This window comes from Sparus aurata, chromosome 12 (assembly GCF_900880675.1).
Source record: "Sparus aurata chromosome 12, fSpaAur1.1, whole genome shotgun sequence".
Lineage (NCBI taxonomy): Eukaryota > Metazoa > Chordata > Actinopteri > Spariformes > Sparidae > Sparus > Sparus aurata.
In genome coordinates this window covers 3,454,721-3,468,355 of record NC_044198.1, presented here as the reverse complement: position 1 = coordinate 3,468,355, position 13,635 = coordinate 3,454,721, and the positions used below count along the sequence as shown (strand labels likewise).

Genomic DNA, 13,635 nt, shown 5'->3' with positions numbered 1-13,635 from the left:
CCAAATGTACCACATGAGAAACCAGACACTGTCTCAGCCTTCATGCCTACCTTTTCTTTTGTTAAGACGTCTTTCACAACTTCTTTTTCCTTTTTAAAATTGCACAGCTGATTGTCCTTAACAAGTACATTTATATCATAAAATGTGTAATGTGATTTCTTAACTTTATGTGTTATCAGTGTTGCCATTGTTACGTTTTTATTGACTGAGTAGCAGGATAACTTTGTCAGGGGCAAACATGGAACATCACTGTGTGTATGTTAACATTTTGGTAGTTGGCATCCTTTCAAGAGTCATACAAAAAAGCCATTGTAATTGTCTACAGCCCTGCCTGCTAGCAGCCAATCATTTTGGCCTGAAAATGTCTACTTGCCCAAGTATTCATCAGAATTGTTAGAAATTATCCTCAGGGGACCAAGAATGGTCACACTGGTTTTAAACAAATCTGTTTTCTAGTTTATACTGTGTCATGCACCAGACTACATGACATCCTTTGGGGACTATGAATATCTACACCAAATAGTCATTCTTTCCAGTGCTGATGGTGTCATATATTGGTAGGTATAAAGTGTTGATTGAACAGAGGATCACGCTGACACTTACGTGACAAAGAACAATGTTTTTCCTCGTTACTTAAGGCATAAAATCTGTTGGATGTCAGTTAAGAGCATACTATTACCTCTAGCAAGGAGGTTATGTTTTCTTCTGTTAATGTTTGTTGGTTGGTCGGTTTGTTGGTTTGTCAACAGGATTACACAGAACTACTATCAGATTTGAATGAAAGTGGGATGGAGGAGGGGTTTTAGCCCAGAACAGGCTTTTGGTGATATTCCTGATATCTGACTGATCTAGGAATTTTTTTTCACTTTCTTTAACATTGTGAGATAGGGCGTTGTCAAGATCAAGTGCATATACTTGCTGGCATCTTTGAATGAGTACAGTTTGATGCTGATCCTTGGTCTGTTAAGCAGTAATGGGTGGTTTACAATTTAGAGGACTAATCATAGGAGTTAAATATTGGATTAGGCTTAACTGAAGGGAACTTTTGGGCCTTAGTGGAAGTATGAACTCTAGTTAGGGTATTATTCGGGGCATTGGGTTATCCTCATTGGATTTTGAATTTGGTTTTATTCAGGATTCACTGTCCACTCCTTTCTTTCTCCTCCCAAGAATTTCTCTCATCGAGACTGTCCTCCTCTTCCTCCAGATGGCAGCACTGCAGAGTCCGTTTTATGGGGATAAGATGAACCTCTTCTCCCTCTGCCAGAAGATAGAGCAGTGTGACTACCCTCCCCTCCCACCTGACCATTACTCTGAGAAGGTAGAAACAACACATTTACGTTATTTTCAGGTCGAAAAACGTACTGTGAATGCGATATTCAGTCAGTCGCTCAAAAATTCAAATCAACAGTATCACGCAGCATGAATGCAGTTAGCTTTATCTATTATTAATCACTGTTGACACTATTGATCTGCAGCCTTTCTATTTTAAATGTGAACAATGAAATCATTAATTTGAAAGGATGCATGCCTGTATTTAGATAACAAAATAAGGGTGTATGCTCTGCTGTGTTATTAACATTATAGTCTAGCATGGAGAGCAGCCTCACTGCTGCACTGTTAGCTCCAGGAGGTCAATCATTGCACAAGATGCTGAGCAGAAGCAGAGTTTTGGATCCGTGTTCTCTTCTTCACCATAGAGTTAGTTTAGCATGTTGAATGCTGCGGTGTGTGAGTTGGTTAACTTGTTAGCAGTTGTCAGCTGATCTTGTTTGTTAATGCTGAATCTTGCTCCGCTCTGTCAACGCTACATGATGACGTCTTGTGTCGGCATTAAAAGTGTTCACAAACACGTGACCTGCTTAATGTTCGTCTGTAAAAGGTAATTTTACAGTTAATGAATAAAAAAATGCTCGCTATAGCTGCCTTGTTTGAAGATGAACTTCAAGACAACCCTGGTGTGTGCACACTGTAAATTATCCGGGAGCTACACTACCCTGACAGTTTGACATTAGTGAATAGATTCTGAATCGTTGGAGACAAGAATCGAGGTTCTTTAGTGATTTTTTTATTTTTTTTCCCACTCCTTGCTGTTAAGTTTTTCAAATGTATTTCGGTACTTTGAGCACCACAAGCTGAGAGCCACCTAGTTCCATTTTATTGGTGAAAAGGTAGACATATCTTAAGCCAGTATCTCCAAAACACTGCAACTCACAGCAACAATCTAGATGGCTAAACAGTACTACAGGTTAGAGGAAAATACATGTTTAATTTTGGGGTGAACTGTCCTTTAAGCTAATGAAGCCCATTTTTCACAGCTTCGAGACCTGGTTAGCATGTGCATCAGCCCAGACCCAGACCAGCGGCCGGACATCGTCTTTGTGCTGCAGATTGCCCAACAAATGCACATGTGGACTTCTAGCACCTGAGCACTATCTTCTTCAAGCCCCCTCTGCTCAGTCTGAGGAGCTCAAACCACTAGAAGTGCGCTCTGCCTGGTCTTACAGAAAAGTGTCTGCCTCGCCCTCATCTCGACAAGGAGGAATCCAAGGGAAGACTTGCACAAGTGGACTGGGATGTTGAAACATCCAAACACCCACTTATTTTCTGTCGTGGAGGATGTGAAGAGGTGTGTTAGTGGTGTAGCACGCATGGAAGGTGGAGTTTCGGAAACCATGATTGTTCACGTGAGAGGGGACCGCATTTCTGCCTTTTTCTTTGGCTACAGATAGAAAGCTGTGTCTCACTATGATCACAGACTTCTCTAAGCTTTCTTTTTTTGTATAGGGCTTGCATTCCAAGTTCATACCCTTTTTGTCAGGTAAAGTGTGAAGTAGAACTGGGCAATTTATCATCTAGTGTCTACCAATGTTATCATATCATAGCTTTTTTTTTTTCTATCCTGTCAATTGAAGTTCATCATTTAGGAGTCTAAATGTACAATTAGTAAATAGTTTTTAGCAATTTATAAGTCAGATTTCTCTGAGGGAAGCCAGAGTGACTTTGGTGGCTTATAACTAATTCCAAGTCCAGTATCTCAAGATAATCACAAAAGTGATATATTTATAGCTGGAGACCAGCCCGTCAACACGTTCATGTTCCGACCAATGTGCATTTGGTAGACATTGCTACATTTTTGCATATGTCATTGGTCCTTGGCCCATCTTCAAACTTGTCCTTGGACAGACATAAAAAAACACTGAACCTGACACGCCAGATAGTTTATCACACTGAACCATCTAGAAGAGAACCACTAGAAACTGTTTGTTAAAGGGCAGGATCTTTCCAAAAGTACTTGGCAGGTGTTGGGATGAACCATCTGTCTTTCTCTATCCATCACAGGCTTTCTTTAATCTGGTTAAAGTAGGAGAGCAAAACCATATTTTTCATGGAGAAAAGCTTCAGCTTCTAATTTCAATTAAATACACCCTCCACTTATGATGTAACTGATGCTACAGCAGCTACGCTAACAGCCAGCTATCAAACAAACAGTTCCTTCTCTTGCTGGTCCTTAAAACTAAACTACGCTAACAGCTGACAGTAGTTCTTCATATGACGCTGATTAGTTAAACCACTTGTTGCTCGGACAAAAGTGCATAGCTTAAAACTGGCAAGTTGCATTCATTCATTCATTCACAGATCCAAAAGTAAAAAAAAACATGTCAGACTCATAATGTAGACCAGGAGTCTGGTCAGTTATATCAGGCTCTGCAGTTTTCACCTTCCAAGTCCTCCAAAGTCATGATGTCACTGTTTTCTTTGTATTACAAGACAATTAACCTGTGATCTTCGGATAATGAGCTTAAAAAAATCATCATCATCATCATCCACCACAGCCTCTTGGTTTCTGTCATTTAGATTTTTGAAAAGGACTGGACTTTATTTTTCTACTTCCTAGTTTAGGTGTCACCATCTATGCTTCTTGAAACTGTGCCAACCTCTTGATTTCATTCTTCTAGCTCCTTAGTTAACAAACTGAAATTTATGACAATTTTCATGTTGCCTAGATTATTACATTATGCACATCATTTCAGTGTTGATAGTGAAATAAAGAAGGAAAAAAAAATGTGTAAAACAATTTAGAACTTATTTTTGTCATTATTATCCATGAATGGATGAAATGAGCACATTATTGAGTGCTGCAGTATCCTTTATTGAGTCTGTTCCATACATATTTGAACAGGTACACAAGAAGTTGTCCTAAAATAACAGTTTGTGCAATGGTGGTGGGTGTAGGTGAGTGTTCCAAAGATGTAACCTATAATTCAAGTTTCATGTGATGTACTTTCAGAATGTAGATTATGATCATGTTTAAAGTGGTTATTTGTGCAAACATCGACCATTATTACTGTGAAACTAAGTACCATAAAAATGAGATGCTATGAAGAAGAATATGTTTAAAATTGTCTTTAAGGAGCATATCTGTTGCACAGTGCCTTATTAGAGAGAAAAACTGAACATTGTTGTATTCAGTTGTTATTGATAACTTGTATTTTATGCTAGTAAAACATACAGGAAGCAGGAACGTTTTTCAGTTTTCATCATGTTTAGACAATTCCTATCTTCTATCTTTATCTTCAAAGAAAGTATTGTGCTAATATGTGTCTACCAGCTACTTTATCGATCATCATAACATTAAATGTGGTTCTGTGTGGCATCCCAGCCAAGTGCTTCCTCTTTTGCATTCAAAGTAAAAAAGAGTGTTTTTAAAATGAAAAATTAGAATGAATTCTTACTAGAATTACTGACCCTTGTACCCTTGTTATAGAAAATACAGCGCAACACAGGATTTCCATGTTTACTATATACACACTGCTGTTCTTATGTGGCCTAACATCATGGAAGGAACATAACACCATAGTTATATGTAGTTTCATCACACAGATTTCTAAAGGCCTTTTATTATGAAGACCAACATCACATTTTTCAGCACACGGCCTCTCAATATTTATGATTGGGAATATCTTCAGCATCTAAGTTGTGGATATGGTGCACCCCCTGGAGGAGAGGTGCAACATTTTATATCCATGACCATATACAAATACAAGTACAGTTTATGTGAAATGCAGGTGGGTGGCAAATAAAAGGAAAACACCTGAAGAAATTAGCTGAGAAACATATAGTCTCACTATATAATTTCTTTATAAAGCAGTTTTTTTTATCTCCAATGATACCAGGATTTATTTTGTTTTTATCACACTGTTAATACTGTAGTTAGGAGAAGAAATTGAGACTTTTGTTCTTCAAGGTCAGTTTTTTTATTCAGTCATGAAAACAAAGAGAGTTAATTTAGTTTATTTAGGCAAAAAATCAGTTCATGAAGATCTTTCTCTTCTCATTAAAATATCTTTCCAAAAACTACAGAGTGCTTCTTTAAACGGACCACTAAGTCACAAATGTGATTTCTATTATTTTGACTGATCAGACCTCTTTCCAAGACTGTGTGTGCACAGACTGTTTGATTGAAATATCACTCTGCAGTGTTAAAATAGTAATGCAATGTCAAACTGGAATGACCGTCTTTGAACAGAGGAGGTGGCCTACGACATTACTTATCAGACACCCACAATGCACTACTGAGTTCCTTCCCCAGACAGCTTAACATCCATTCACACCTGGTTTCACCTAGCCCTAACAACCCACACGAAGACCAATTAACAACCCCCAAGTGGCCCCACTGACTCTGAAACTCAGACCTCACACTTGTCCCTAACGACTCTGTAAGGACACTCCCACACAGACTTTAAAAGCCTGCGACTCCCCTCCAGTTAGTTAGAACTGAAGAAGCCTCTTGGATTATATGTGAAACGTCTACAAGAAACTGAAACATGTCCATCTTCCTACGATACAGCTCTTAGAATTAAGGTGTCGGATATTAAGGTATAAATGTAGTGTAAAAAGTAATTTGCTGGTAATAAATGTACCGATTTATCAAAGGTAGCTCCAAGTAAAATTCAATGATATATAGATTTAGTCCTTCAGTTTGTTTTCACGGTGTCCTTTGAGCTAACCTGGAACAGGTCAATTATCTTTTTACTGGAATCAGTTTTTTTTGTTTTTTAAAATCAGTTTCTTGATAAAATAATTTAAAAAAATAACTGCCATGGCTCTGATGCAGCATGAGTTACGCAAAGTTACTAAAGTTATCATATAACTGTATTGGAGTAAAAGTACAATATTTGCTTACAAAATGCAGTGCAGTAGAAGTACAACAAAACAGAAAACTGAAATGCTTAACATGTTCTAAATTGTAATCTGAAGTCAATAAGAAGTGTCTCCACCTCAAGTTGATCAATCAAATGGGTGCCTTTCAAAGTTACGCTCCTTTTAATACAACTACCTCCTTTGTGTGTCTGTGGTGTCCACTGGATTTGCTTATCTCAGCATGCTATGACCTTACAGTAACTTATGAATCTATAAACTTTGGAGTAAACATGTACACAGGGAAAAGATAGTGAGTAAAAGATGTGTTTTCATGTTAATTGGAGTACCTGACTTAGTTTCACACTTTAAACTCTACAAATTATGGGTCGACTGCGGCTCAGATGGTAGAGCTGCTGTTCACTAATTTGAAAGTAAGTTGTTCGATCCATGTCCAAGTTCGAGCAAGTCTTGCATGGTAGCCTCTGCAACCAGTGTATGAATCGCCAGATGCTGACTTGTGCTATGTGCTTTGAGCGTAAGATAAGACCGACTATCAGGGGCGGCTGTGGTGACGGGTAGAGCCAGAGTCTTGTTATCAGAAGGTCGTTGGTTTGATTCCCCACAGTTTGCATGTCGAAGTGTCCTTGGGCAAAATACTGAACCCCAAACTGCTCCTGATGTGCTGGTCAGCACCTTGCATGGCAGCAACCGCCATCAGTGTATGAATGTATGTGTGAACTACTGTATGTTGCTTTGGACAAAAGCATCTGCTAGAGTGCCCTAAATGTACATGTATATCATACTAATATCAAGTGACGTATTTTACTTGTCTTTTAACCTAACAGATTTTTATTAGTCACCAGGGCCCATCTGCATTTTACCTTCATGTCAACATCAGGAAACATTGAAAGCAGTTGTGTTTTTATGCTGAACTCAAACTGGTGGCATGTTGTTATGCATGTGGACTTTTGTTGTAGGTTACTGCTCTCCAAGCTTTTTGCGTCTACACTGTCAACTTATACAATGCAGGCAAAACATCTTAAATTAAATGTTATTGAGCCCATTTTGATACAAATGTATAACCCAAGTCATTAGCTCACTCCTTAGCGACCCTGCCAGATGAAAGGTACTTCACAACAGGCATCTCACTCATTGACAGTTGAAACAACAAGCAGCTTTTCACTAACTGTTCTGTTCCGTTTTCTTTCCGCTTTTTCCGTCAGGGTCGCGGGGATGTTACCGCTTTATCGCCCCTTTTTCAAGGGGGTTGCGGGGTTACTGGGGCCAAATCCAGTGGGCTATGGGCGAAGGCCAGGGTACACCCTAGATGAGTCGCCAGCTCATCGCAGGACCCTTACTGATGGCAGTGGCTGCCCCACAGGGATGCCAACTGCACATCAGGAGCAATTTTGGGGCTCAGTATCTTGCTCAAGGATACTTCGACATGTAGCTCAGTTCCGCCCCAGGGAGCCGGGATTCGAACCAGCGACCTTCCATTCACTGGTCCACCAGCTCTACCCACTGAGCTTTTCACTAACTGGTTCTTTTAAAATAGAGTACCCGATTATATATTTGTAGCTCAGCAACTTAAAAAGACAAAATACTTCAGAACAGTCATATACATAACCTAAATCAGCTCAAACACTTTTATTGTAAATCATGGAAAACATTCCCACTTGTGTTAGGAATTCTGTGGGGTACATCAAGAAACACATAGTACAAGTATTTTAGGAGGTATCCATCGTCTGTACAGTCTCCTCCACAACCTCTAGGGCCAGCGGGGTCACCATCTTTGTCAACACACCAGTTGTTCCCCTTTTGTACTTGTAGTCACCAGTTCTATATCAGGAGACATGAAGAAAAATGCAAAAATGAATTTCAAATCAAACCTGAACAGTTACATTAAACAAGTCTTTGTTGAGAGCTTGTTTAATTAGATTCCACACATTTGAGATATAGCATCTCCATCAGCACAGCACGCCACTTTAAACAACTGACGAAGACATGCACATTGATTAGATGAAGTCAAGCTGAGGCCCAGTGGATAGATTTTTCTTTAAAAAGATGGTTAGTAGCAATTTCAGATGAGCATGATAGGCGGCGGCTGTTAAGTCTACATTCTACCACATCACTCTGCATCTGTACTCACAGCTTCAAGGCTTCAGCCTCATTTACTCTTCAAGCAGGACAAGCAACAAGACAACAAGTCAACAACCAGTTTATCAAGTGCTTGAAGTTAATGATTAAATGATCATGACTGCAATGACTGCAAACATGCATGATGTAGTGGAGACACAACAGTAAATCCTCCTGTACACTTGTGAACAGCTGCTATTAATATCATTTCACCATCTGAAAAAAACATTCCCAAACCAGCAATATCAAATCACATTCTAGGCTGGTATACAAATATTAAAACTGTTAACTTAATTGTATAGCTGCTGGTTGATTTACATTACACTACATTACATAGTTGTGTGCTCATGATGGAATTAACTATTTCAGGGTGCCATTCTAGTAAAATACATTTAACAAATCAACTTTTACCCCAAGATACGAAAAACAAGAGTTTGGGTTAGTTGGTTCAATCAGCTCTGAGGAGTTGGGGGCTTGTGTGGTACATGAAAAAAATCCAACAACAATTAAGGTCTGAAAGTATACTTCACCATGACAACAGATAAGTAATTTGTTTCACCCAGTGGGTTGTGTATGCAAGGAATCAAAAGAGAATAATGTGGATGAAATTCTACTACAGATAAATCAGTTCTCACCTGACGCCCTTCTTGTTGGCCTCATCATGGGGCCGCAGGTAGTCCACCTTGCCCTTGGTGATAACACACAGGTCAATGTTGCTGCCAGAGCCCAGGTCATTAAAGATACCTGCAGCGATGGCATCCCGCACCAGCTGCTTGGCCGCCTCCTCCTACAAAAACGACACAGAATCAGAGTTAAAAACATGGTTGTCTGCTTTGTTTGCAATGAATGACATGTGAGTGGTGTACTCACCTCCATGTCAGGCTTGTAGCGGTCCTCAAACACTGCCATGGCAGCCAAGGACCCAGAGCCTTTTGTAGAGAAAAAAAGCTGCGTTTCTATCCATGTCTTCAGTTCAGTCACAACACATTTCCTTATAGCTGTTGTCAAAAAGATTTTATGTAATGTGTCTTCTTTTTGTCATTAATGGTGTTTTGTTGTTTTGGGGAAGACATTTTTGATCGTGGTGAAGAGAGAGCTGAGCCGAAAGGCGAAGCTCTCGATTTACCAGTCAATCTACGTTCCGACCCTCACCTATGGCCATGAACTTTGGGTCATGACCGAAAGAATAAGATCCCGGATACAAGCGGCCGAAATGAGTTTCCTCCGCAGGGTGGCAGGGCGCTCCCTTAGAGATAGGGTGAAGAGCTCTGTCACCCGGGAGGAGCTCAGAGTAGAGCCGCTGCTCCTCCACATCGAGAGGAGCCAGCTGAGGTGGCTCGGGCATCTGTTTCGGATGCCCCCGGGACGCCTCCCTCGGGAGGTGTTCCTGGCATGTCCCTCCGGGAGGAGACCCCGAGGAAGACCCAGGACACGCTGGTGTGACTATGTCGCCCAGCTGGCCTGGGAACGCCTTGGGGTCCTCCCGGAAGAGCTGGAGGCAGTATCCGGGGAGAGGGAGGTCTGGGTGTCATCAGAAGCGAATGATCTTCATTGATCAAGTATTGTTTTACCTTGTTTATATATGCTTTTGTGCACAAGAGTTTGACAAATTTAAAGATTATGGTAAGCGACAAACAAGACTTAAGAGTACCCTCATACACACAGCTTTCGTTCCAAGCATACCGCTGCCTTGTTTGTTCGATTTTTCTACTATTCAAACAAACTGTTTGTAACCTGACAGGAGAGACTCTAAAGCACTGATTACTGCTCCCAAAGAGACTCAGACTAGGTTCTCAATATTTTGTTCAGATCCTCTAATCTAGATTTTGGAAGTCAGAGGAAACTGTTTAAGGAGATTATTGTCAGAAAATAAACCTGAGCTATAGAGGTGGGGAGGCCAAAATAATAATAAAACATATATATAGCGAGAGTGTGTAGGACAGGTCTGTAGGTCTGTAGCACTTAATCCTTCCATCAAGACATCAAGCTTTAATTGAAACATCAGAATGTGTAAAGATAGTGTGTGATGCGTTGCATTTGAGACGGACCCATGGTGACGTAGGGCAGTTTGTCAGTGGAGCCGTGAGGGTAGATGCTGTAAAGGTGAGGACCATTACAGTCCACTCCACCCAGGACCAGAGCAGCACCAATGTAGCCCTGATACCTGAACAAACACAGAGTTAAGCAGCACATTCAAATGTCTGTATATATCAGACACATTTTCATACTGATATTACAACATTTACGACTACTTGTTGATATGAATGACAGGACTAATCTTTTATTCAACGTGGTTCCGTACTTTGATTTGTCAGATATTTATTTTACTGGTTATTTTATCCATCAACAATTTCTTATCTGTTTGGCAGAAAATCATCGTTCTCATGGTATATAGAAATCCAGCTTGAGGGACATACCTAAAGAGCATTTGTTTGAGCATGCGGTTAGCAGTGGCCACACGTGGCAGCCTGCCTGTGGAGAGGGAGTGCAGCTCCAGGTTAGAGGAGATGATCTGAGTGGTCATCTCTGTGTCTGCGGCTGTTCCTGCCCCACAACAGCTGGACAACAACACAAGTACACAGCAACCCATCAGTTACACATCATCTCAGCTCTATCATATAAATGTTGAAAAAATGTTAACTCTCCTAAAGCTACTATATGTAGGATTTGAACATTCAAAGACAGCTTGTGCCACTTACTAAATGTTGGGGGAGATGTAGTGGATCTTGGAGCAGTTCTTGTCTGCCACCACCATGCCCTCAGTGGCTCTGGTGTCAGCTCCGAGGATAACACCATCCTTTAACAGGGAAACAAAAAACTTTACTCAGACTCAGTAAGCTGCTTGCTCTTAAGCAAAGTAAAACATTACATCTTCTAACAATGTGCCTGTCAGCTGAGACTTCCTGAATTGTTTCTCCTTTTAGACAATCAATGGTGTCCATTCTCCAGTTTCATGCAAGTGTCTTTTACTCACAAAATTACACCTACACATAATTACATTTTTTTTTTCTTCCAAAAATGCACCCTGTCCACCATATTGCCCAGATCCCAATCAGATTCACTTTCCATGGAATGTAATGCAACAAGTCCATCCTAAATGCCCCTAAATTCTCACTCCGAGCAATTAACCACTACATAGGATTGTAAAAATAATTACAACTCAAATTAGTTGACATCTTGTTGGGTACAACCAGCACTGTTAAGAGAGAGGGTTAACCTGAACACAACCTTTTCTAACCCTATCCCTATGAGTGTGGAGATGCTGCACCTCAAGCTGCGAGGGGGTCTCTGGCTCTGCAGAGTGTTGTTTTCTCAACAACATCAAAACTACTTAATTTTAACGCTGCACTTCATTGCAGCCGAGTATGAAGTTGATCGGCTGATTGTTGAAAACATCAAGGAGCAGAAACAAGAAACACAAAAGGTAAGCTGTGTTAATCACTCTGATCTATGTGTACTTTTGTGAAAGACTGATAAATGGGCAGTTGTTTTCAGCAAGTAAAAATGAAAACATTACCACATGTATTCATGCTAAACAGTGTAAAGACACTGATATAGATTTGACTCAGTGTAGTACAATATTGTGAGATTGAATACTAATTTAAACAAGGGTTGAATATAATCCACAAGAAGACAGACTAGCACAATAGCACCTATTATGTATCACAAACATATTTTAAGCAGCCTGGTTTCTGTCACTCACCTTAAAGACAACACCACAGATGGTAGTTCCTGTTTTACGAGCACTGGGCAAGCTGCATCCCACTTTGTTGGCTTCACCTTCCAAAAGTGCATTTCTGAAAAAACATAAAGTATAACTATTTGACACTGTAAAAAACAAATCCTAATTTTATTTAATAATTTTATACAAAACTAAATCTTTCGCAGTCGGACCATGGCTGTGTCTGAACTTTTTCAAAATCTCTAAGCACTAGGTCTGGTAGGTTACCTGTGATACAGGGTCTGACCACAGCGGGACCAAAATACCACTGAATTCAATTTATATTCAGTCTCAATATGTTCTTATTCAAACTATATTGGGCTTAAGAAGCCTTTATCATTTCACCTTCTGCGTTCAACCAGGATAATTACTTACAGTTAACCTATATTTCAAGGGAAATTTAGATACTAGTTTTGATCAAATTTCATTGTTCCATGTGAAAGAAGTGGAGCTGGACCGCTGATGAAGAACATTATGTCCCACACAAAGTCACTTTTAAACCATACAACTGGATTATCATAATCTGTAACGTTACTTGCTCCTGTGTAAAATCCTTTCTCACACTGTGTCTCCAGTATGCGTTTTGCTGTATAAAGACAAGAGTGCTCTGACCTGTTTTAATGTTACTGGCCTAACGAACGTTATAACGGATAGCGAGCTGCATATCACGAGAAGAAACTGTTTTCCATGTAAAAATATATTTATGGAATAGACTCCAACAACTTGAGTTTACTACGACACCAAGAAGACATATATTAGCTAGATATTCTCAAACGAATGATAGAAGTGAAGATTAACGTTACCGCTAGCGTGGGAAAACGCCTGAGTCATTGTATGGCAGCCAACTCACCGTGAGCTAGCATCATTAGGAAAACACGTCTATCTTGCAAGTTGCCTATATACAAAAGGTAAAACCTCACTAAACTCAGGCATGTAGTTAATTTGGTCTGTTTCTAATCCGCTGAAAAGCGCTTACCTCTTGCAGTTTTCGAAACTGAAACCCCCAAGCGCTGCTCTGTTCACTGTCAACGTCGCCATCTTGCTGAATGCGGGTTTGTGTTTCCGGGAAGTAAAGGAAGCGGCTCATTAGAGATGATGCATTTGCGGTCGCCGTGTAAATCCGTAAATTTGGATTTACCATCGCCGAGGAAATGACTGGCGACCAATATGCAAGTCTTGTAGCCTGCTATAACATCAAACCAGACTCTAATATGTACCCGAGATGATCACTTTAGGTAGCCTAGTGTTCTCTTAACAAGGGCTTTACGTTACTGAAGGGTTAACCTTTCTTAATTTTTATCTGGGCTTCTTAACATTATAGGAATAGGATCCACCTAATTTCAATAGTAATTCCTATTTAAATATGAGCGCTTTCTTGCTGGCTGTTCTGAAGGTACAGTTGAACTGCTGATTTGATCTCCACACTTCACTGACTCCAGCTTTCATGTTAGTCAGGCCTTATGTAGGCTACACGTGGACACCATCTCTGGTGATAGTTTCAGTAATGGGAGTTGAAAACGCTTAGGTTACTTGCACTGCAAGACCCAGTTAAGGGCAGTTATGAAGCCTGGATCAGAAGGTTTAGCAGCTTAAATCCATGAGCCATCTTGTAGTATATAAGTGACAAATCAGAG

The 13,635-nt window shown here is 40.1% G+C and overlaps 2 protein-coding genes across 6 annotated transcripts in view; one reads left to right on the top strand and one right to left on the bottom strand.

Annotated features, from left to right (window-relative positions):
* The window catches only part of nek6 (NIMA-related kinase 6), a 29,962-nt gene extending 25,300 nt beyond the window's left edge, over positions 1-4,662 (top strand). For 3 of the 4 annotated variants that reach the window (XM_030436888.1, XM_030436890.1, XM_030436889.1), the window contains exons 9-10: positions 1,208-1,321; positions 2,319-4,662. In XM_030436888.1, the coding sequence (XP_030292748.1) occupies positions 1,208-1,321; positions 2,319-2,429 (225 nt within the window). In that variant the 3' untranslated portion in view covers positions 2,430-4,662. Of the gene's footprint in view, positions 1-1,170; positions 1,322-2,318 lie in introns of all 4 variants that reach the window. The other variant, XR_003986300.1, reaches the window with a different exon arrangement.
* A 3,101-nt stretch (positions 4,663-7,763) lies between these two features.
* Positions 7,764-13,126, bottom strand: psmb7 (proteasome 20S subunit beta 7). 2 transcript variants are annotated; one of them, XM_030436827.1, is made up of 9 exons: positions 12,978-13,126; positions 11,984-12,077; positions 10,980-11,077; positions 10,698-10,838; positions 10,329-10,444; positions 9,151-9,209; positions 8,916-9,067; positions 8,294-8,320; positions 7,764-7,983 (listed from the first exon to the last, which is right to left on the bottom strand). In XM_030436827.1, the coding sequence occupies exons 1-9, from the start codon at positions 13,037-13,039 to the stop codon at positions 7,872-7,874; spliced, it is 861 nt and encodes a 286-aa protein (XP_030292687.1). In that variant the 5' UTR covers positions 13,040-13,126; the 3' UTR covers positions 7,764-7,871. The 2 variants fall into 2 exon arrangements, with proteins under 2 accessions (XP_030292687.1, XP_030292688.1); XM_030436828.1 differs by lacking the exon at positions 8,294-8,320 and having other exon boundaries at positions 12,978-13,125.
* Between the last annotated feature and the right edge of the window lie 509 nt (positions 13,127-13,635).

What these genes read in the sequence shown, in the direction of transcription:
- psmb7 (XM_030436827.1), bottom strand. Translation starts at nt 13,039, where the DNA reads ATGGCGACGTTGACAGTGAACAGAGCAGCGCTTGGGGGTTTCAGTTTC. An exon ending in TCTGTGGTGTTGTCTTTAAG is followed by an intron (nt 11,078 to 11,983) that starts GTGAGTGACAGA and finishes TCCCTGTTAAAG; the next exon opens with GATGGTGTTATCCTCGGAGC. An exon ending in TACATCTCCCCCAACATTTA is followed by an intron (nt 10,839 to 10,979) that starts GTAAGTGGCACA and finishes GTTGTTGTCCAG; the next exon opens with CTGTTGTGGGGCAGGAACAG.